Here is a 24090-nt window from a genome sequence, read left to right as displayed (position 1 = left end):
AACCCTGGAATTAAAAGCCAATTTTCTTCTATACAAAAATGCAGGACACCCCCCTTTTGAGGTCAGGCTTTAAAAATACAGCACAGTATTTCATGTACTGGGGGCTTGATCCTACAAGGGATGTAGGACAGATACTACTGGATGCAAAGGATCTGCAAAGTCATATCAAGTGTTGAAACCTGGCCTCTGACTTCAGCAGATACCATGTGTACTCCTTAAACAGAATTATCCACTGAGCCCACATGGATGGTATCAAACCTGTTTTATTCTCTGTACCCAAGATTTCAGATTATGAGTATTTAAGCATCTGCACCTACAGTGGAGGCTTACTCTCCAGCTCATGGAAAAACAACCACTTGCTCAGTAACTACCAACCCCTTGCTTCTGAATGGTTCTGGGTACTTTAGTCAAATGGCCCTTGGTCCCTTTGCATGTGTACAGAGATGTAAACATTAACTTCTCAAATCCTCTATCCCTGTCTGAAAACTAAAATACTGCAGCACACAAGGCCAGAGGGTCATAAAAGCGGAAACCATGGATTATTAGTGGGGAGGGTATTTTTTCTTGGAGTGAGGAGAAATGGGGAAGGATGTGGTGGGTTAAGTCACAGGGAGAAGGAGTCTTGGTTTGTTGGCATTTTCTTGTGTAGATGAAAGTGTGGAGCAGAGTAAGGAGCAGTGTGGAAGCATATTTACAAAGCTACTATAAAAACTGTATTTAGTTGTAAATGAAATCAACATTTATTAAATTATTATGTCAACCAATGAAAACACACCTTTCTTTTAAAAAAAATACAATGGGAAAGTTGATAAAAATCAATTATTTAAATCCAGTTTTAGGCTTGCTGATTTAAATCAGTTATTTAAATGGACTTGATATAAAAATCAATCCACCCCGATTCAAGATGCGAAGAAGTTTTTACCCATTACCACAGACCGTATAATGTACTGACAATAAAATGAAAGACTTCACTTGACATCAGCTTGACTCAGGCCAAAAATACTTAAATCTTCATATCTTAGAATAAATTTCAGTATATTCAGACCCATATGATGTGTTTTCATACATAAACTATTTTGTCTAGTCAAGTTAAGGAAACAGAAGTGTCAAAAGCAAAGTGAAACTACAGAAGCGAATATGAAACTAGCGCCAAGTTTCGTTTCCCTCTGCTCCCCACACCAAACAGAAAAAAGTGGACTCCGGGCTCTGAAATGCATTATATTACAACAGGGAAGTCTTCAGACAAAATAAAGGACATCGCGCAAGCTGCACTACACCTACAGTGAATTCAAACTTCAAAGAATTGGTGGCAAAGCACATTAATTACACCTGCTTGTTCTTTTTGAGATTCACAGAAGTAGCACAATAGCTATTCTGGATGAGCTATGTGTATTGTCCTACAGATTAAACTACCAGCAGTAGCTGCAGTTTAGTAACCGCTAGTGTATAAAACAGTCGCACTCTGAAGTTGCAAAAGGCTTAATGCTAACAAGTGTACTGTTGCTTTCTCAAGTCACCCCACCTATAAGAGGCTGCCCTTCCTCTTGGCCACTGACAACTGCCACATATGTTTTGAAAATATTGGCATGTGAACTTTTGCCACAAGACTAAAAAAACAAGAGGCATCACTGTAAACAGTATGAGTTAGCAGATGTCTACAGGAAAAACAGTATCACCGTGTCCAATCAGGTTCAAAAGTCTCATAATGCAATCTTGCAAGTCATTTTGCAACTAGCACTGTAATTCTATCCAAGAAAGCTACTTGGTAAACATAAGGTCATTTGCACTGTTTTTTGTTGGGTTTTTATTTATTTATTTATTTTTACAAAAGCAGATTTTTAAATACCCAGATATTTATTAAATTCTTAAATGTTCAAAAAGCATATTTAAATATTATTTTTCCTTTTTTTAAAATTCTGGAAGTGAAGATCAGCTTCACAATCTATCATTTACGACAATTAAACACAAGCCATCACAGAGCTCGACAGGAATGTGACGCTCATTAGTCTGCATATGTACCAAATGTCACCACTGTAGGGATACACAGTATTTAGTAAAGACAGAATTTTTAATCACAGGGATGTGGTGCACTGACTATAGTTGTGGCAGTCCATTTTTATAAAAATGGCATCATACGACAAGACTGGGCCGGACAGAGCATCATTAGTACCCAGGGAAATTTTCACTTGCACTTTGACACAGTCCTCAGAATCAAAACGCTTCCTGATTTTGCCAGCAGGAGGGATTTTTAGAAACTGTTCTCACCAGCACTATCACCCACGCTGGCACGAGTGCTCTGGGTGGGTTAGTGAAGGCCATGTTTGATGCCCTGTTCTTTTTGTCACTGCTAGGATTTTGTTAACACAACTGAACAATGACTGTGTTTACACCAAGACTTCTGGTACTGAACCAGTGCAGCACAAATGCAATCTTTCAAGGCTTATTTTACAAGACTTAAATCCTGCATCTTCCTGGACTGAATCCCCACTTGGAAAGATTCCCATCCTGAGAGAAACGAAGTTAGTTGGGTAAATATAAAATCTTGTATTAAACCAACTGAATAGTTGGGGGAAAAAAACATTATTTGTAAGCTCTCAGGCACAGACACCCTTCTTCAGGCAGTCTGCTGTTGTTCTCTCCAGGGCCAAAAAGAAGCTTAAGCCACCATGCAGAACTTGCAAAGAGCAAGTTTTCCAACTATACAGTTGGGGTTTTTTTTTAACAGAAGATATCACACTTACCCAAATAACCTTGTCTGCCTATGTCCTTACACCAACTCCCCCCCCACCCCGAAACATCCTGAGGGGGCACTTCAACATGCCGTTCCCTAGACAAGTGACTGGTTTCCAACTCAGTGGCAGGGCTGCAGGAGGCTGACCAGAAAGCCACCTTTACCCCAACAACCACCGCCTGGAAAAGAAGTGCAGAAGTCTCAAACTCTTGGTTCAGAGGTGATACCTTTTATTAGATGAGCCAAGAAAGATTTCTTAGTTAGTCTAATAAAAGGTATCACCTCTGAACCAAGAGATGATCTGAACTAAGAAACATTTCCTAGTTGATCTAATAAAAGCTATCATCCGTGAACCAAGAGTTGTAAAGTTTCACATTTCTTTTAGTCTCAGACCTACACTGTTACTAAATACATCCCTGAACGTATCTGGAGCAAAGGCGCACTCAACCTCCAGGCCCATCCCCATCCCAGCCACTGCAGGAGGACAAGTAGCTCCCGCCTGGAACCCTCAGCACCCTGCAGCCTCCAGGACACCCTCCCAACCCCTTATTTTAAGGGACTCGCCGAGGTTATTTGGCCCCTCGCCAGGGTTATTTGGCCCCAGCAGTCTTTCCAACCCAGAGCAGGGGGACTGGACCCGATGATATCACAAGGTCCCTCCCAGCCCTGAACTTCTGGAAATCTGCGACTCGCCCCAGGCACTGCAGCCGGCTCAGGAAGCAGAAGAGGTCTGTTGCTCCTTGAAGCGGCCCAGCCTCGGGCACGGGGCAGCGAGCCGGACCCAAAGGCACAGAGCCGCCGGCGGCTCCCGCACCGTAACCCAGCCGCCCCCAGGACTCACGTAGCGAGTTTGCGGGTCCAGAAGAGGCCGCCAGGCCAGAGCTCGCGGAGCTGCACGGCGCGGCCCAGGTTGCCTTTGATGCATGCGAGCAGGCAGGCGGCCTCGGCCTCCAGCCGGGAGCCGTAGGGCAGCAGGCGGTTGTACGCCACCTCCTTCTGCGGCCCAGTACCGCGCCGCTCCTCCCCGCCCGCGGCCATGGCTAACGGCCGCCCAACCGCCGCTGCGATGGCCGCGCCCGGCCCCGCCGACTCGCGCAGCAGCGGCGCCTGGTGACGAAGCAACCGAGCGCGCGCCGTACCCCCCACCCCGCTCCGCTCCGCTCCGCTCCACGCGCGGAGGTCACTTCCTGCCCGAGGGGAGGGAGGGGGCGGGGCAATGACGGAGGCTTGGTTGAGGGGGCGGGGCCACGCTGCCCTGCGCTCCCTCAGACTCCGCTATGGGGAGGGGGCGGAGTTAACTGTCTGCCTTCCTTGTCCTCGCGCTCGGGTCGTGACGATAGTCCGTGGCCCTAGTAACGGGCAGCGGTTGGGGGGTGGGCGGTGTTAATGAGCTCCCGCGTCCTCAGCAGGGCGCGCCTCTCCACCTTCTCTTGCCCTGTTTCGGGTTTTTTAGGTCATTTCTCCTCAATATTGATTTATTTTCCTCTCTACCTTTGGCTTTTTTATTTTTTTAAGTGTCCTCCGAACCCCCATTTCAGGGATGTACTCGGTAGCCGTGTTGGTCGGAGACTAAAAGAAATGCAGAACTCTAGAACTCTTGGTTCTGAGAGGATACCTTTTATTAGACCAACGAGGAAATGGTAACAAAAATATCATCTTTTTCTGCAAGCTTTCGGGCTCAAACACCCTTCCTCTTTCATTTTCCCAGAGCCCGAAAGCTTGCAGAAAAAGATATAAATATATTTGCCACTTCCTCAGTCTAATACAAGGTATCGTGTCTGAACCAAGAGTTATAGATTTTTGCATTCCCCCATTTCAGCTTTTTTTTTTTCTTTTAGGTACCCCCCCTCCCCTTTTTGGTTTCTTAAGGTGTTCTTCCCCTGTGTGCTGACCAGACTAAAATCCTTGTTTTCTTCCCATTCATCATGCCTGCTGTTCACTGACCAGGCTAAAGTCCTGTCCCATCCCGTTCTCCCCCTCCATTGTTCGCTGGCTTGGCCAAAATCCAGTCATGAGTTTCCCTGCTGATGATTATTCACAGCCTTAGGGGAGTTTGCTGCCAGATGCAGACTTTAATTCAGTCTCCCTGAACAAGAGCACAAAAAGGCTTGTAACCTTTGTTAAGAACAAAGAAAAAGCAAGTCCTGCCTACAGCTAGTGCAAAATTTCCTGGATTAGAGACCAGCCCTTCTCCCGTGAATGGTGTGGGTTAGCATCACCTGTGCTTAGGAGATGGGTTTTTGGCTTGGGTTTGGGACAGGATCAGTTGACCAGCATCATTTTTGTGACAGACTCAACTCACCCGCTTTGTCGAAGAAGCAGCTTATTCAGTTAGGAAAGGGATCAATGTCCGTAGTCCTAAAGGCTCACGTAGGCAGCACAGAACTAGAGATTTCTGTGGTGACTTGGGGTCTGAAGTGGGACAAGCTGAGCAAGCCTGCTCAGGGGGCTGAAGACAAGCTCCTCAGGTACCTAGATCTGCAGGTACCTAAACAGATAGGTACCGCTGATATTCTCAAAACCAGTACCAAGCTGCAGCCAAAACCTGTAAGCATGCCCCAGGTACCTATTTTTCTGCAGCCTGACCCCACAGATGCCTGAGTTATCATCAGTGGACATAAATGCTGATCGACACAGGAGCTATTTGGGTCCCAGGCTCAAGTGGGAGTCCTGGAAGAGGGGTTCTTAAAATAAGCATTTTCTGGCCTACTTTGTCAGTAGGGCACTAGTTCATTGGGCAGGGGGGAGCTTACGTCCACAGAGTTCTTGCCGTTAGTGAACTCCTGGGACATGCAGCAGGGGCCTCTCACATCCCACTGCTTTAACCACCAAGCTATTGGATAGTCTGCCTGGATTTCCTGTTTTGTTTTTCACTTGCGAGTGGGTGGATTTTATAGCTAGACTGGGGGAAGTATGCGAATCAATACATCCAAGAGTGGGAGACTGAAGTGCCAGAGCAAGAGGACCACCTGTTTATCAGCCTGCAAGGAAAAACCGAGTAGTCGATCTGATTCCAGATCAAGAAATACTCTGCCCATTTGATGGTCATTTGAAATATTAACTTCTTCAGTCAGTGAAGTGAATTTCAGATGGTGCCTAGTCCTCTCATTGACTTCAGTGGGTGTAGGATGGAAGCCTATGTTGGGTATATGACAAGAGTACTGATAGCTGTTATCTCCAGCTGTCCCCTAAATATAATTGTTAATTGAAATTCCCTTCAAGAGTTGCACTGTAACCCAGCAACAGCTGCAAACTGATTAGATTTAAAGCTACTGACAAGGGCAAATTCACTTTTCTGATCTTTCTCTTTACAGGGGGAAAACAGCTGGCTTTGAATGCTGAAACAATAGCCTACAATTATAGAGTTACAGAGAGTGGAAGAAATATGACAGACAACCTGAGGAAAAAGCAAGCAAGCTACAGCTGCGGTAAGCAGAGATTTCTGTGTAATTTTCCTTGTGAAAGAATTCCCATCAAATCCCTCTATGGGTTCTATCTTGTAAAGTTGTATTTATTCACATCCCACAGTCATTAACCGTATGCGAGCAAAGAGGAAAACAGATTTGCAAGATCCAAAAAAATTAGTGCAAGGACTGTTACTTCCTTTTGGAGGAAACAAGGCATTAGTGCTATCATCTTTAGAAAAGCAAAGGTTTCTACAATTATGTACATAAACTAACATTTTCACACAAGTGCCTAAAAATGAGCATTTACATTCATCTTTATGGAAGTTGAGAGCATTCAGCATCCAAAAAAATCAGACAGCTTGATACAGTGCTTTACCTATTGATGGTTCAGATAGCAATGTTTATATTTAAATTTTCCCTATTTTTTCTATAAATAAGTTCCAGTTTTCTGTCATTTATAAGTTTGCCAACTTTAACTATTTGAGCTGAAATTGTTCATATTAATTCTCTCTCAGATTTTTTTTTAAAGTTTCCACAAAACTTACTTGTTCGTTTTGCATAATGAGGCTGGGGGGGGATGTGGGGAGGGAAGTTATTTTTACCAATTTGGGGGCAAAAAGGTTTCCAGCTATTTCTTTAAAAAGGTCTGCTACTTTTCCAGGTTTCTAGAAAAGGGAATAATCAGAAGATGTGTGTCCATATTTAATGATTTAGGGATTGTATTGAATGCTCTTTTTAACAATGACACAACAAAAAAGACTGAAGTTAAACCCATTGATTTGCTTTTTTGCTTAGGAGTGCTTTGTTATTATTAGTCATAGTCCTAATCTCTTGGGACTAAACATTCTGGGGTGGGGCATGCTTCAGAACTGGTATTTAGGCAAACAATTAAAATGTATTCCTTGTTTCTTTAGACTATTATTTGAAGCAGCTTTAGGACAAGCTTGCTTGTTGCTCAGTGTCTTTAAAATACTTTTTTCTCTACCTCAAAAACCTTTATTCACTAATGAGCATATTACATATGTGCCTCAGCCAAGTCTTCTCACACATCAAATGGATTGTGGCTGACAAAGAGAAATCATGTTCAGAACTGGTGCAGATGCTGAAGTTCAAAGGTGGGCTCCAGTGTTTAAGTTAGTTGAAAACTTAGATTATTCATTATTTGGATGATTTGAGATTAAAAAAGAAAACTAAAATGTCTCCTTTTTAGGCATGTGTGTCATGTTTAATCCTTTTTTTATTCCTGTCTTCCTAATAATAAAACCACACATTCTGAAATATTGGTATATTATGACATTGGTATACACCAGAAGCAGATTTAAACACAGTAAAGTGTTAAAAAATTACAGTATTTGAAAACTAGATATAATTTATTGCCAGTATTTAGAATCAGACTCTAATTTGGTTACTTTTTGTTAGGTATTTTCAAACTAATCTTAAAACTGTATTCTGCTGCTGCTAATAAACTACATCCCTCTATGTTGCTGTCTATTTAAACATTATTTTATCCATTGTAAATTAACATGGAAAGCAGTGCCATACTCAAAACATTCTGATCCTGGTATAAATCCTGCTATAAATTAATTTGACTTCCTGGTACTCTCATATGTACTTGTTATTTTCAGAACCTGTTATATGGAAAGAAGTAGTTCTTGAAATAGTACTATTATGGTAAATAGTCAGAATTGCTAAGTACATATAATATACTTTGCATGTTCAAGGCATTTTATGTACACTGACTTATTTGCTATTAGACATGCTTGTTTTTAACATCTTTTCTAAAAAAGGAAATCATTTAACCTCCCCCCCAGCGTTCTGACATTCAGCTGCTTAAAAGCAGCAAGATGATACACTTCTACACAAGCATTTTACTGAGTGAGTCAAAGCTGAATCCATTCTTCAAGTTTGCAACGTGCCTTGGCTGCAGTTGGTGCGTAAAAGCACATTTGGTTCCTGAGTCATATAATAACGGACTAGCTTTCTGAGCTGGGGATCCATCTGCACTGTTTGCATCAATAGCTCTTTTCCCTCTTAATGTGTAGGAGGACTATCAACTGAGAGCACCCTAAATAAGCCTGCTCCCACCTGTTGTTTCTGGCTGTAGGTTTTAAGAACTGATGAATCCAAGTGAAGTGTAGCTGTGAAGGAAATGCAGTCCCTCCATTCATGAGAAATTTCAAATTTTACCAATGGCTTCTATTATGCTGAATGCTGCTCATACATTCCTTCACTGAACTGCTTGCTGCCTTAGGCCATCTAACACCAGGTTTGTCAACAGCATTTACTTGTCACTTGGTGTAAGAGTGTGAACAATGTTAACCAACTATTTTTCCCCATAGTGGATTTTTGTTCAATGTCTAATCTGTCCTTTCAAGGTTGAAATAAATGTGAGAAGCGATGATGGGCAAACTTCCAGATATTTTGTGGTTTAACTAAGTGCCCCAATGAGGAATTTATTGTACCTGCCCCCATGTGGAGAGTAAAATTAACTTGTAAAACCCACTTCATGTAGACCTATTTCATAGTGAACAGTTAACTAACTGTTGGTAACCTCCTTCAAACAACAAAACTATAGAATTAATGATAAGACTAGTTAAGCCTGATGAACATTTATGCATAGACTAATACGATGTCTGAAATGACATACGTTGAAGTCATGTTAAGAACCATATGGAGGTCTAAGCTGGCCACCAAGTCTAGACTAACCACAGTGGGGAGATTTTTGTTTTGGCAGAGGAGTAACACTCTTGAATGCACCTGTTTGATCTACAAATAACTCTCATATTATTGCTACAAGCTTGCTGACTTGCTGACTGTGTATATGGATATATGGATGGGGGCAAGAGAGGAAAAAAAGAGGAAACAAACAGAGACAACTGCAAGATATGAGGCAATAGTACAAAGATATGATGAACATGAATAAGAATCAACAAGTGATGTAAGCATGAAATCAGCTAGAATCTAAATAAGGAAAGGTAGAATTTAATTGGATGACAGCAAATGAAGGGACTGAAAAGTATAAAAGAAGAGTTTTGTGAACAGTGACTTGGGTACCGGGAACTGAAGACACCACTGTGCACATATGCAGGAGTCCCCTTGCCTGATGACTGCACCTGGCCAGCAATGTCACTGAGCAAGGCTATTCATCCCACATGTAATGTTTTGTGCTGCTTTGTTTTGTTTAATCTGTCAATAAATCAGTGTGTCCCATATGACTGGAATGGTCAAAGGTCTCATTTATTGTTGCTGCCCTGGCCACCTGTAAGTCAAGTCTATAACACCTAGACCAGGGGGCTGCCACCTGGCCAGTGGGACTGCTTGCCATCTGTCCACCACTGGGGGCCACCAGCCTTTGCTAACACCCAAGCACTCCCTGCAACCTAACTCTCACCTGCATTTCCTCCTGCCCCCCGCCCCTCACTACTTATGCCTAGATTGCCACGGCCAACAGCCTTGCTGAAGAACAAATGTTATGTGATGAGGTAGGGTTGGGACATCAGTTCTGTGGAGTTCACCACAAGAATGAGTTGAGATAAACTGTGAGCCTCAGGACCCTAGGGATGCCATCTCTGCAAACCCTGGCCCTGAAGGACACCGTCATGGGCTGGATCTGGCCCACAGGCTGCTGATTGTAATCCATGCCTTGGTTACAAAACAAAACATTTTGCTTTTTAAAAACTTCTAGAGTTGAGGAACCTCAGGAATGCTAAGGGGTGTGGCTCAGTTACAGGAGCAGAGCCCTGGTGTGGCCCTTAGTTTTGCGCCCTGCCCCCAAGGGGAAGCAGAAGGTATCCCATTACTGTTGAAAGCAAAGTGTAGAAACATTCTTGGGTCAGGACAGGAACAGTATTCTCACTTGCTGTCCCCATATATTTTCTCCTCTTGGCTCCCCAGTGGGCCAGATTCAACTGGTAGGGCAGAGCGCACACACCATGCCTAGCCTGCGACCTAGTGATTATACTTTGCTGGGAAGCAGAAAGTGTAGGTTAAAACTCCACTCTGAATGAGGAAGGTCTAGAATGTTAGTCTTCTTGGCAAGTTTCCTACCTTGGGCTCAAAGGTGGGTGGGTCTTCTTTCTTCTGAGCTCTACATGGAGTAAGATCCTACCCACTTGTGGAAAGAAAGTAACATCTTCCTAAGTGCCCCAAAATGCTAACTTCAGGTGCACAAGTGCTGCTAACCTATCTCAAAGTGGAGTTGGATTTGGGCCTTTGGGTTTGTGGTACTGTAGGTATATGGTAGAGTTGCCTCCATAGAGGTGGTATCTCTTTCTGCCACTATAGCAGTTACAAGTTTAAAAACTGATCAGAATTGTAGTTATATTACCATCCTCAGTTTCATGTTTTTGCTGTTCTCTGAATTTGCTGGAGACTTAAAATTTACTAAAAATCCTGTGATGAAGTGATATGAATCGCAAGGATTTTTTCAGTTATGAACTCTTGCCTACTAAACAGTGTAATTTCTCCATTTTCTCATAATTTCTAACACAACATAGTTACAACCCGTCCTTACAAAGCCATAACCGAAGTACTCACTAGGGTAATTTCATTAAAACAGTTCAGTTATACGAAAGGTTGAATCTGTTTCCTCTACTCCTGAATTTGTTTTGTTAGACTGATGGTTAGCTATGACTCAGAAAGAAAAATTCTCTTAGATTTATGTAGCAGAACTAGATTCTGATGATCTACTCCTACATACTTGAACCTCTCAGAGATAACCCTGAAAACTGTTGGGCCCAGAGGGAGAACAGAATATCAGAGTTGAGTATTGCCATATAAGTCTTACAGCTGAAGTTTTGCCAGGTTACTTGGCAAAATTTCAACTGTTGTGTTATGGGGGTTGGTACAAAAAAGAAAAAACAAACAAACAAAAAAAACCAAACACAAAATGGATCTCTTTCTAACATAAAATAAACTCCCTAGGGTCACTGTAAGGTTCAACGAAAGAGGTATCACATTTTTAGTCTTTCAACATTGGAAGATTGCTTTTATATTCCATCCTCCTGCCAAGCAGAAACCAACTTCAGGAGAGCATGCAACGGCAGGGGCTTTACCAGAGTGATTCTGGAGATTATACTATCTTTGGATATCCAGGAAATACAGCACCCTTCACAGCCTGCAGTCCTTCATGTCAGATATTATCATGAAATATTGTGTTGCGTCAAACAACTGGTCTCTTGTGCCAAGACCTTAGCTTATCCAGTTCTAATTGTATCACTAACCACAGAACTCCCATGGCAGTTTTTTCAGCTGCAGATATATCTACCAAGCCTTCACAGGGAGTTCTCACTTCTCCGATTTGTGGATTTATTCATCTCTCTCCCACCATCTACTACAGGTTTATCCCAACACAGGTCACAAAGCTCCAGTAACCTACCAAGAAGATTATATACAGACAACTGCTAACTTTAAGATAAAGCCCAGTTGTGAAATCTTTGCTCATGACTAACAGTACTTCACAGACATAATCCTAATGAAGTCAATGATACTTTACAAATAGTGAAATACTAATCACAGCAGGCAGGAGGCTATCACAGTCTTCTATAAAAACACTCCCAAAGCAGTTTTGATTTTCCTTCCAGATGAAAGCTTGGGACAATTATAATATGGTAAGAAACAGCTGCATTCTCAAGATCCCCCATAATAGAAAGTTGACACCATATGACACTCTTTGAACTAAGTGGTTAACTAAAACTTTGGCAGGTTTCCAAGTAGGATCACAAATTGGTGATGGAATCAAGTACAAGTCTATTTATTTACAAAACAATTAAAAAAAAATACAAAGCCCTGTTTCCCCACACAGGTGAAATCAACAAGAGACATCTTCACTTTGTTTCTTCAGCCACAATTCAGTCCCAAAAGCTCTCTCTACACTTTTCAGAACCAGCTCTTAGTGATTATTCAGGCTGTATCTTCTTTTCTGCTCTTTTTGTGCCCATTTTTTAAGTGTATTGCATAGTTTCACTCTCTCACACATACATACCTCAACAGTATGGAGCAAAGCTTCTCCCAGTAGCATAACTAAGGAAAGGGGGTGACAAGTGGGGCATCAGCTATGGGTGCCGAGTTGGGGTGGGGCAGGAGGCACAAAAATAGTAGCTGCCACCATCAGTGTACCTACATCTGCAGCCCCCCAGGTGCAACACTGGCCAGTTATGCATCTAGCATCACCTCCCAATTCCTGAGCCACCATACATGTGCCTTTGTTCTGGGCACTGATGTGTGTCCATCACTAGGTGGAGGCCCCTATTATTTCAGATAAGTGATTCCATAAAGGAACATAGCAAAACTCTTACAATCATCTTAAATGAAGGGTGGTGGTTATATCCCGAAGTTTAAACTAGCCTAAAACCACATTCCCACCTCAGCTCTGCACATTGCTCCAGTGCAGCCTAAACTGGTGATACTATAAACAAAGCATCCCAAGGAGAGAGAAAATAAATCTTTTAACAAATAATACAAATCTGAACTACTTACATACCATCTTACTGCTAGGGTATGCTAAGACTGCAAATTCAAAAGCAATTTTAATCTTGCCAACATCTCTTCGGAGATTTCAGATTCTTGCTTAATTTTCTTTCAGACAATCAAGAGTTGCCATTTATAATGTTCACGGAGTGTGTCTATTGTTTCTGTGCAAACTCCTAGCTGAGAGACTCAGGGAAAACTATGCTGAAATCCTGTCCTTTTATCAGTTTCTTAGATGGTCTGAATGGATAATCTAGAGTAGGGTTCTCGAGTTTGTTCCTGAAGGGCCACTTTGGGGGCGGGGAGAATGACACCACACTGCGGGGCCACATAAAATGCAATGAAGTACCTTTATGTTCACTAGATATAACATTATCTGCCTTACATATACAAGGAGAATGCAGAATCATTGTTTAATTCATGCTCAAGTGAGATTTATGCAGCTGATGTTTCTTGTCAGTAAGATGTATTGGGCTACCTCATGTAACCATCACCCAGAACTTTTAGCATGTTAGTTTCCATTGGGCTGTAGGGAGGGTGGAAGGGAAGGGAAGCTGTATTTCCTGATGGTTTTCTAAGAGTATTACACAGTACATCAACAATCTTTAACAATGGATGACAGGGCTTCTGCTAAAGTTTATCAGGTGGTTACTACTGAACAGTCAATGTCTACAGCCTTGTCCATCAATGGGTTCTGTTGAGGATTCCTACATATGGGCACTTTCAAATGCAAGTGGCCTTTAGGATCTTTGGGTTCTTGTGTCAAAATGGACTCCAAACTTTAAGTACAAGTTCCTTAAGGCTAAGTACAGACAGTCAAAAAGCCTAAGGCTGAATCGATACAGTCTTTGCAGGTTAGTCTAAATTGCACAGATTAAATTGAAACAGAAGTAAACAGACATTTACCTTTGATTTGGGAAATGCAGCCACCTGTCTGCAGTGGCTCAAGCCAGAAGCTGGAGGGGCACTAGAGCAGGGCCCTTTGGCAGTGTGTTCACTTCCTCTTCCTGCTGCCCCTGAAGTCGCTGGGATTTGCAGTCCAGAATTACTGCAGCAAGACTCTGCTGGGTTGTTGATTACTACTTCTTCCTGCTTCTAAGTGTCTCTGGGATTTGTAGTCCAGTTGCAGCCAGCAATAAGTTTGAGTGGGGGAAGGTGTGTTTCTCTCTCCTCCCTGGCCCCAGACCCCAGCTGGGGTTTTGCCTGGGGGAGTCCCTCCCTGCAGACTGGGCTGCATCCCCAGCCTGGCTTGCCATCCCTCCCACCCCCTTGTCAGCCAGACTTCACTACTCCAGCTAGGGAGCAGAGGGGTGGGGTCAGCCCTGCTCTCTGGAGCAGACAGCAGAGTGCAGCCCAGCTCAGCCCAGCCCAGGGCTGGAAAGCATGCTGGGAGACTGTGATTTAAGTTGAACCAGGAAGGGATCTGGGACAGAAGTTTCATTAACCAGTTTGACTCAAATCAGTTAAGTCTGATACTATATTCAACCAGGTTTATCTTAAACCAGTTTCAGTCATTTTGAAACTGGTTTAATGTGCACTAAGCTTCTGTTCTGTTACAAGTTTAAACCAGTTGAACAGGTTTATGTGCATCTTCTGTTCCCTAACCTAAGTGTGTCAAATATTAAATATTTTTTCAGCACAGATGGGTCAAGACAAAGGCATCCCCAGTAGCCTCTCTCAACTCTGACAATGTTAAGTCACACACAGTTGAATGGTGAAATGACTTCCCCTTCTCATAAAGCTTATGCAATGGTTTTGCAACACTGTCAAACCAAATAACAAAGTTTCTGTAATAGGGGTAGAATCCTATAAAGCTACGTAATGTGGATGTATAAAGAATTGTTCAGGTTTAAAATTCTCCCTCAAATGATTATATGCCCAAGGCAATGTGCTTCTTTTTTTTTAAAAAATACAACTTTCTTTGGATTCATTTCAGATTGATGAGTGTAATGCTGCCAATGATAGATTTATCAGTTTCTGTTTAAAAATTTTAGCATATAGCAGGCTATCATCTAGTATGGGGTAGCCAACTTGTGGCATAGACAGCTTCTATGTGGGGCACACAGCAGATCAGGAAGAGGAAAGGCAGCACAGTGGCAGATAGGGCAGAAAGTGGAACAGCAGATTGGGTAGGGAACATAAGGCAGGAAGCAAAGCAGCAGATCAGGCAGGAAAAGGGGATTGGAAGGGCACTCAGGGTGCAGGGCTAATTTGTGGCACACCTACCTATAAAAAAGGTTGGCCCCTACTGATCTAGCAAATGGGACAAAAGAGGCATGCCATTCAATAGCCTCTCCATTCACTTTGGGAATGTCTGGTGCACTGCATGTGCCAAAAGTCACTGCTTTACCTTGCCACAGGCCTTGTCTTCTTGTTAAAGCAGTATTTCCCCCTTTTGTTGGAGCCACTTGCACTTGCCCATACCTACTTTTAAGATGTAATACTGTTGGCTGAAGATATGGTTAGTAGCCGAAACAATAGCAGTTGCAAATTCTGAATTTAGCATAATCTTAAACTATGACAATATGTGCTTTAGCTTGCATTTTAGTGGTAAGCAATAGCGTGGGAAATAGAAGAAGAATCTATTAATCAAATTAATATTAGGCTAGGACAAGTGCAAATAATTGCTTTTTAGATCATGCTTGATAGTAGATACAAGTAACAACTGAAGTTTTACCTTTTGATAAGAAAAAATGAATTGTATATAGTCAGTTAAAATCCATTTGAAAGAATAAAATGTCTGTTAACAGAGTATGGTAAGGTAGAAATGTGTAAATGACCCACTGCCAGCCTCAACCATTTTCAAGAGGTCTATGCCAAATTACAGAAGTGTGGCAAGAGTAGGAGGTCTGAAAAGCCTGTTTCTGGCTGACTGCAGAATTAACCTTTGTAGATGTAACAACTAGCTTAGTTAGCAAAGAACAGAAAGCAATTAACATGTCCAGCAAAAGGTCTGAAAAGACATTGTAAAAGGAGACTTTGAAATAAATACTCCAAATACATTATATCATTATTAATTGAAAATCTGAGTAGTGACTGATATAACCATGTGTTGGATACAGTTCTGAAGTTTCTAAGGTAAGTCATAAAAACAAGGCAACCTTATCAGTGAAAGTCATAAACCAAGGTAAAAAGGAAACAAAAAGCAGCATTCTTTGACAGCGATGAAACCCTCCCTTCCAAAACTGTGACTTTCACAAAGCCATAACACTGGGTCAGCTCACACCCAAAAGTTTCAGTGAAATAAATGCAACTCTTCTGCTGGGCACTGGTCAGCAACAAGAAGGGCCAGATTCACATTTCAGGGTGCCCCATGAATTATACTAGTGACTCGAGACCCCACCCAGAAATCTGGGAACACTCAATTTGCTGGGGCATCTTGTATAAACAAAACCCTGTCCTCCCAAGCAGTGTAAACATGAAGCCCAAATTTATTACAGAAAATAAATACCAAAAAACCCACCAAATATAATTTTACAACACTATTAACTATAAGACAAGTCTATAGGTGGCACCCTCTTGTGGAAGCTTCACCCATGCCCAGAGAGTATGGGACTTGGGGCTCCCCAAAGGATAGTTCTGGAGGCCTGCACCCTTCAGCAATCGGCTGGAGAGGGAGGCCTACACCAGAGAGTCCTATGAGCTGCATCTTGGGTTCACCGTGCCATGGGGAGCAGCTCAAGACCATGGGTCCTTCTGCATTACAAGGAGCTCTAGCAGTCTACCGCTGCTCCGGGAGCAACAATCTCCACTTCTGCATGGTGGCTTTCAGGAGTTAACTGTGGCTTTCATCAGCATACCACACCCCGAAATTCCTAGTCCCAATCCCTGCTCTGATGGGCAGAAAACTACAGAGAACTTGAAGGAAAGGTCAGGCCTATTTTAGCTTGGGCCTGAACTACAAATAGCACCCAACTATACCACTTGGTTGGGGCAAACTACAAAAGGGACAAGAGGAAACCCAGGCAGCACCCCCAAATACATTAATTATGATAGATTATCAAGGCCTGGCAGGTGAGTGGAGGGGGATCTGGATTAGGGGAATGTAGCATGCCCCTAAGGGGTGTTGCAGTCCCCTGCAAGGCAGCACCTGTTACAGTAGCTATATGGAAGAGCAGATTGAACTTGCTATATTATTCAGAGTGTGACAGCGCGGGGTCCTAGAGATGGCTGTGATCTCCCCTAGCGCCCCCTACCATGCTAATGTGATAAAGAGCACCTTCACATCTCGCCCGCCCCATCTTTGGTGTTAACAATGTATAAGGGAGGCTGCCTTTTGTCTTCTCTGACACGATACCCTGATGTATCCCAGTCTTGGTTCTATTTTGGGTGACTCAGTGCATCCCAGCCTTATGGGCTATGCGTGGCTCCAACCACCCCTGAACCACGCCCCAAGCCTCACAGATGTACTGGACATTGTTTGGTCGATTTCCCTTTCCATGCTCCACGGATGCTTGCTGGCTTGTCTCGCAGCCTGCGCCCTACTGGGGCTTCTCGCAACTGCCTGCACTGGGGCTGGGGTCAAAGCACCCCAAATGCTGCGCCCTCTCGCACCGGGGTCCCCACGCTACCGTGGAGCCCCTATGAGGTCTCCTCCAACCCCTAATAGCCTCACCCAGTCCTCTGGTGTAACCGCGAGAGAAGCAATAACACAAGCCAATCAGCTAGAACACAAATCTAAGCCTCCTGGCTAAAATGTTCTCCAAAACCACACCACATCCCTCACCCGTGTAACTAGCAGCTTGTATATCCAGGCCTTTTCCCTTTTCCCCACTTCAGGGCCAAACTCTTTTCCGTGTTTTTTTTTTTTTTGGTCCAAACTCTTTTCCCTGGTTGAGCAGTGCTTCTTCTGTTTAGCTCCTAGCTGTGAAAGAATTCACAGCCTCCTGTCTGGGTCTTATAGTCTTCTGGTCAGCTGACTCACCAGGTGTGGGGCCTTAGCTCCTCCTGGTTGCCCCTTGCAATCAGCACCTGAGCCCATATTGCTGCTTTTCCAGTAGCAGGCACCTTAGTGCTCTGCTACACAGAGTATCACCTATTAATAATAGGTAAGAATCTTTTAAAAGTTACTTGATTTAATTTTCTATTGTGAACACACTGTGCCTGGTGTTTCAAGCTTTTCCCCTAACCAGAATTATGGCTGAAGCCCAAGAATTGATCAGAGACTCTGTTATGCCTTCCTGATGCATTTCTTCAGTGGTTTGTAGTACCTCTTCCATCTTTGCTATTGATAAATAGGAAGGCTATTGATACTGGAAGGTCCCACCTAACAATCCATGGACCAATATGATACAACCAGGAGCAAGAAAACAGCTACCAGTTCTTAATCATAGTAAAAGGTATTTCACTAGATACCTACAATCCACTGTGCCAGGCAACTTCATATTTTTTTCTGTTATTGCTAATTTCCCTTGTTTTACAAGACCAGTTGACCACTATTTTTAATCAATCATTCAATAGCATTATAAACCAGACTAGAATCTCCTTATCCTTCTTCCGTGTTGGACACAGAACTGTCTGTCTAGGGGTCATGGCAGCAGGATTCCATCTCCTTTCACTACTGGCTATATTTTTATGGTATGTAGTTTCAAGGAAAGATTAAAAGTTCCTTGGCAAATTACACTGTCTCTCACAGTGCCTCTGTCTAATTGACGCTGCCCCTAAAATTAAGTCTAGCTGAGCACCTGTACACTGAAATTGGTCCATTGCCAGTGTATCTCAGAAGTCTTTTGGTTATAAAACCATACATCTCCTCAGGTTCCCTGCCAGTTTAGATGGCTTTTTGTCTCCTCCTAGCTCTTGGCTGTCCCTAGCCTACGTCAGCCTGATGGTTGTCTATAAACTACATATCAAAGGCTGGTACCAGTTCTGGATCCATAAGTCATGTTAAAGTTAAGTTCTGTAGCACTATCAGAGCTAGGCTAGGCTACTCAAGTTGCCTACCAAAAGCATACCCAATCTATTCATCGTTCCAGCCACAAATTTGGCCTATAATTGAATTAAGACAGTCTCCCGGTATTTGAAAAGGTGTTCTCTCATTTTTCTGAGTTTGGTGAAGAGTTGCTCAGGATTTACCAAATCATTAATTACCTAATTAAGATGAATACTAATACTCAAATAGCTTTTTACAATATTTGCTATCTATAGTATAAGCAGCCTAGTTATATTTGTACCCAAATCGTCTTTATATTCATCTAATATAATATTTTTCAACAGTTTCTATATGAATTTACATATAGATGAAAAATAAATGGCAAATACATCTCTCATCTTAAGCCCTGGCAGAAATGAGATTTAATGTTTAAGCAGAAACATGAATAAATATATCCACAAAGTAACTCAGAAATATAGAAGCAACATACAGACATTTCCCAACTATAAATATCCTCCTTAACATCTGAAAAGGATAAGATATTGGGTGTTATTCTATCTATTTCTGAAGGAAAGCAGCTACAGTAACTGCAACTTTAGAGTTTTGTGTTTGATTAAAGTAGAGTTCCCCCTCCCCCTTTGTAAAGAAGAGGGATAAGAGATTTTTACATCTTGCATTGTAGCTTTGATAACATACATGAAACACCACTCTTTGAAGTATCCTGAAAAATATCCTGATATTTTTTCACACTAGTAGGATTTTTTTCAAAACATAAATAACTTACAGAATGCATTTTGTTATACATCAAAAAACATCTCTTATACAATATGTCTTCTTGATAAGACACTATTTATGGCCTGTTTCCAATTGACCGGGTGGTTTTTATGACCTACTGTTGTAGGTTACTTACAGTTTGCAGTTAAATACTCCTATTGATGGGATTTCTTTACAAAGCATGAAGCACACAAACTAAGACTTATTGTTCATCTCCCAAAACATAGTGTAAAAGACAATGAAGTTGAATATTAAAACAAAAAACAGGTTGTACAGCACAGTTTGGATGGAGATAATGAACATGGTTATATGGCTAAGTAGGTGTCACTTGGGTGATGAACCAGAACGCAAGGCAGGGTGGCACCTTGCAGCCCTCCTAATTCAGAGAAGCATGAGCTTTCATAGGCGACAACCTATTGACACATGTGAAAACTCATGCCCCTCTGAACCCATTAGATTCTAAGGTGCCATCCTGCACTACCTTCAGCCCTGTCCTAACACAGCTAACCACCTCTCTCCATTGGTGATTTTTAACTGATGGATAGAAAGCAGAGTTGTGAAGAAATTGTCTTCAATTACTTGAAATATTTAGTATAATTAAATAATCAACAAAAGCCGTGTATAAAAATAATGTCTTAAGAACATAAAAAGTGACATACTAGGTCAGAGTAGTGGTCCATCTAATCCAATATCCTGTCTCTGGTGCTGGCAGAAGAGAAAGCCTTGAACTAAATATCTCAAGAGAGTCATCTATCCTCTCTTCAGTACCCCCCTGGCATCCACCACTTATTGGGTTAGAGATGCCAGAGGAAACATCTCCATTCTGTTCAATAGCCTTTAATAAATCTATCATTCATAAATTTATCCAATCCCTTTTTGAACCTGGCTAGGCTGTTTGCCTTCACCAATTCCTGTGGCAACAAATTCCACAAGTTAACTATGTGCTGCATAAAAAAAGTACATTCTCTTGATAGTTTTAAACCTGACACCTATTAATTTCATTGGGTGCCCATTCATTCTAATGTAACCCTGGCAGTGGTGCTACCATAGCCATGTCCAAATTTTCAGGGTCCTGGGGTGCCAATAGGTCTTGGTCTACTCCCAATCCATCTATAGGCTGGGAGCCACCACTCAGTGGAGTATCCTCCCACAGACTCCCCCATACCAGACCACACACTAAATAAATAATTATAAATATTTACAATTATAACTGAGAGAGTGACAAATTCAACATCCCATAAATAACGAACAAACTATTTTCAATGAGCACAATAATAATCTATACCAGCAGATACAGCAAATACTTATCATGTAGCAAAAAAGCAATTTTGTTATCAACTTTAACACTCAAGCAACTTATAACAGGTTTATACACTTAATCAGCCAGGTCCCCACAGAATCACTCTGTCCGCAGCCAAGTTGCCCACTGTGGAGTGACTGCAGTTGAGCATCCATGGAGCAGTGCTTGCTCTGCCTCAGAAGAGGGGTGGCCATGATGTCATCTGGACAGAAGATGGGGGTGCCTGTCAGGACCTCAAGTGTAGCTGCTCCAGAGATCAGGGTTTCTTCCCTTTTCCAGTCTTCCTTGATTGCAGGCATCCAATCACACCATTCCCCAGACACTTCCCAAGGCAGCTCCCCTGTGTTTGGCACCAGGAGTGCCCCTTCTCAGCTGTATTGTATTGAGCTCTTTGCTGGAGCTCCCACACAGCCACGATTTCCTGCTACTTTCTTTAGCTTTCTTACCAAAGAACCTCCTCTAGCAACCCGTGTCCTTTATTTCCTCCCAGTGACTCCCTGCACCCAGGGAACTTAAGAGTGGGATGGGAAGCCCGTTTGCACAACCCCTGCTCCTTTAGCAAAGGATACCAGATGATCCTGCAGGGTACTCAGTAGCTTGTGGCTCCTCTGCCCTCAGTAGGAGCTCACTCAGCAACAATTCTGCCAGTCATTCTCTCAGAAGTAATTATCTTGGTAGCAGCCCTTCTCAGCACAGCTTCAGCTACCCTCTCCCCAGCTAATCTCACCTGTTTTCCCCAGCTTCCTGCCCTGGAGTTGCAGTTGTCCAATCAGTGCATGCATTGTGTGCACAGCCTGCTGTAGCACCCCAGCCGCCTGCAGAGGGTTCAGGATTGAGAGTGTGGTGGAGGGTAGAAAGGTAAGAAAGCTTTATTGACTTAAACACACAACTATGCATACATAACAAAACAAGGACAGACAATAATTATTTGTGTTGGCAACTTATCGGCAGTCCCCTCTGATGCCTGATGTACAACACGTTTCTCTTCTTCAAAGCTCAGCAAAGTCAGGCGTCCCCGATCAGTGCTGTCCAAGGGGTAATGGGAAGGACCCTGGTATTCAGTCCTTGGGCTCCTCGAGATCCATGGGCCCACCGAATCCAGGCCAGTAGCTAATTTTAAATCAGAAGCTTCTTTTACAGAGCTGCATCTTCCTTCTAAATGATTTCCAGATGTGCCAGCCAATTTATAAGTTCTGAGCTATGCTGATAACTTATAGTCATCCAGATTCTCCCACTGCAAACTTTCTTTAGGACTGACCAATAGCAGTACAAGCCTTGCATTCTTTTGATAAGGTTAATTTCTACTATGGCACAGGGCCTACCATTACTTCTACAAGGCCTTGCTAAATTTACTAGGCCTCACTACATCTTTGACTTTAATTAGGCTCTTAACAACAACATATAGTTTAATATTTGAACAAATGACAGAAAAACACTTGGTCTAATCTTCACAGCATTCAGCAAGCACCTTAGACACAATTTTCAGCTGTCGCACTGCAGATCCTTGTCCCAAGAGAGCAAACACCCTGATTGAGCTTGCAAGCTCTGAGGAAAGCCTTCAGCACCTTTACACCAGTATTTCAGGTCTTGGTGAACAACAGCTCCCTGTTCCCTGGGTCCATACCTTTCATGATTTTGTAAATCTCTGTCATATCCCCCCTTGGCCTTTGCCTTTCCAAACTGAAGGGTCCTAAACTTTTTAGTCTCTCCTCGTATGATAACTGCTCCAGACTCCTGATCGTTTCAGTTTCCTTTCTCTGCACCTTTTCTAATTCGACAACCGCTGTGAGATATAGGGAACAGAACTGCACATGCTATTGAAGATGTGGGCGCCCCATTCATTTGTGTCATCTCATGATGATGGTCTCTTTTGTTTTCAATTCTCTTCTTAATGATGCCCTACCTTTTATTGGCTTTTTTGGTTGCTGCTGCGCATAGGACTAACATTTTTAAAGACATCTACAATGAATCCAAGGTTTCTTTCCTGAGTCATAACAGCTAGTTCAGAAGCTAGCACAGTGTATGTGTAATTGAGGTTAATTTTTCCCCAGGTGCATTACCTTGCACTTGTCAACATTTAAGTTAATTTGTAATTTTTTTGCCCACTCCTTAGCTTGGTGAGATATTTCTGCTACTCCCTTCCATCAGCTTGGGACATGACTACCCAGAATAATGTGGTCTCACCTGCAAACTTTGAGATTTCACTGTACACCCCCATGTTTAGGTCACTGATAAACATGTTGAACAAAATGGGGCCCAACACAGAACCCGGTGGGTCCCCACTTTTGATGTTCCACCCTCCTAAAAGTGACCTAAAAAGCCTTTTGCTTTCCTCTTTTTAAGCAGCAATCTGATGGCAATGCAGTTTTATTTAAAGCCTTTGGTGAGGGACCTCGTCAAATGCTTTTGGAAAAGTCCAGATGTATTATATTAATTGGATTCCTCTTGCTGACATGCTTGTTGACACTCTCAAGGAATTCCAGCAGATTGTGGCTTGTAACCAGAGCAGTTTTGGTCCCAGCTTGTATATAGTTAAAATATGATGTAATGGTTATGTGTTACAAGCGTGGGTAGGCAAAGCTACCCAGAGAAGACTTTGGAAGGAGATGAACTTTCAACTTGCTGTTCCAGTTAGCAGAGAAGGGCACGCACAGTCAAGACAGAATGTGTGGTGTATGTTCTGAGGTAAAGGTGAGCAACTGATGTGATTGATGGATGAATGTATCAAGTGTGAATGAAAATGATTGGAAAATGTTTGATGGACAGTGATGGTCAAGCCCTTTACCCAGACTGATTGCATGCAAGGAAGTGGCGTGACTTTTGGGACTAAAAAGCTGCCGCCTGAAGCATCTGTGTGTGTAAGTGTGGTCTGAGTGTTTGGGTGCTTGAATGAGTTTGTGTGTCGTTGTCTTGAGTAGTGATATTTGGTGATTTGTGTCTGTGCTGTTTGGTGTTTGTGGGTTGTTGTACTTGGCTGTGTCTGGAACTGCATGGTGTGAGTAGTATCCGAGTTCCCTGTGAAGGGTTGAGCAGTGAGTGGTGCTACTACAAACACCCCGTTCCAATCATGACCTATTCAATTGGATATTCTGCTTGATTCAACTGGTTCTGACCTCAGATTGCCCTCATTTGACTTGACTTGTTTTTCTGGATTTGGATTGCTGTAAATTACTGTTCACTGTACGCCATGTTCTTCTGCGTTACATTTGGTAAGGAACTGCCCTGTTCTATATGAAACTATGAAACTATATCACTGTGTATATGCCAAGTTGTTTCCTGCATGCCTTATTATTGTTACCACTGTTTTATTTTCCTTGCTTTATTCCCAGGTTGAATAAATCCTTTCCTATTTTGTACCCTCAACCATGCCCTCATGTGTGTCAAATAGTTTCATAGCTTCATAGTTGGTAGGGTCAGAAGGGACCCGAGCAGATCATCAAGTCCGACCCCCTGCTGTGGCAGGAAAAAGTACTAGGGTTAAACGACCCCAGCAAGGTGTTCATTTAGCCTCCTTTTAAAGACCCCCAGGGTAGGAGCC

The 24090-nt window shown here is 42.6% G+C and overlaps 1 protein-coding gene and 1 long non-coding RNA gene across 2 annotated transcripts in view; one reads left to right on the top strand and one right to left on the bottom strand.

The window, feature by feature from the left end:
• The window catches only part of LOC109291234 (proteasome activator complex subunit 4-like), a 108821-nt gene extending 104956 nt beyond the window's left edge, over positions 1-3865 (bottom strand). Inside the window, exon 1 of the mRNA XM_019508152.1 lies at positions 3573-3865. Coding sequence (XP_019363697.1) covers positions 3573-3769 — 197 coding nt within the window. The 5' untranslated portion in view covers positions 3770-3865. The remainder of the gene's footprint in view (positions 1-3572) is intronic.
• A 3672-nt stretch (positions 3866-7537) lies between these two features.
• LOC109291228 lies at positions 7538-9347 on the top strand. The gene is made up of 2 exons (XR_002095777.1): positions 7538-8404; positions 8936-9347. It is a non-coding gene; the product is annotated as an uncharacterized LOC109291228 (long non-coding RNA).
• Positions 9348-24090: the final 14743 nt, after the last annotated feature.

Source organism: Gavialis gangeticus, unplaced genomic scaffold (assembly GCF_001723915.1).
Source record: "Gavialis gangeticus isolate Ggan-Ray unplaced genomic scaffold, GavGan_comp1, whole genome shotgun sequence".
Classification (NCBI taxonomy): Eukaryota; Metazoa; Chordata; order Crocodylia; family Gavialidae; genus Gavialis; species Gavialis gangeticus.
Note: the sequence above shows the minus strand (reverse complement) of the source record. Positions and strands in the feature narration are given on the sequence as shown.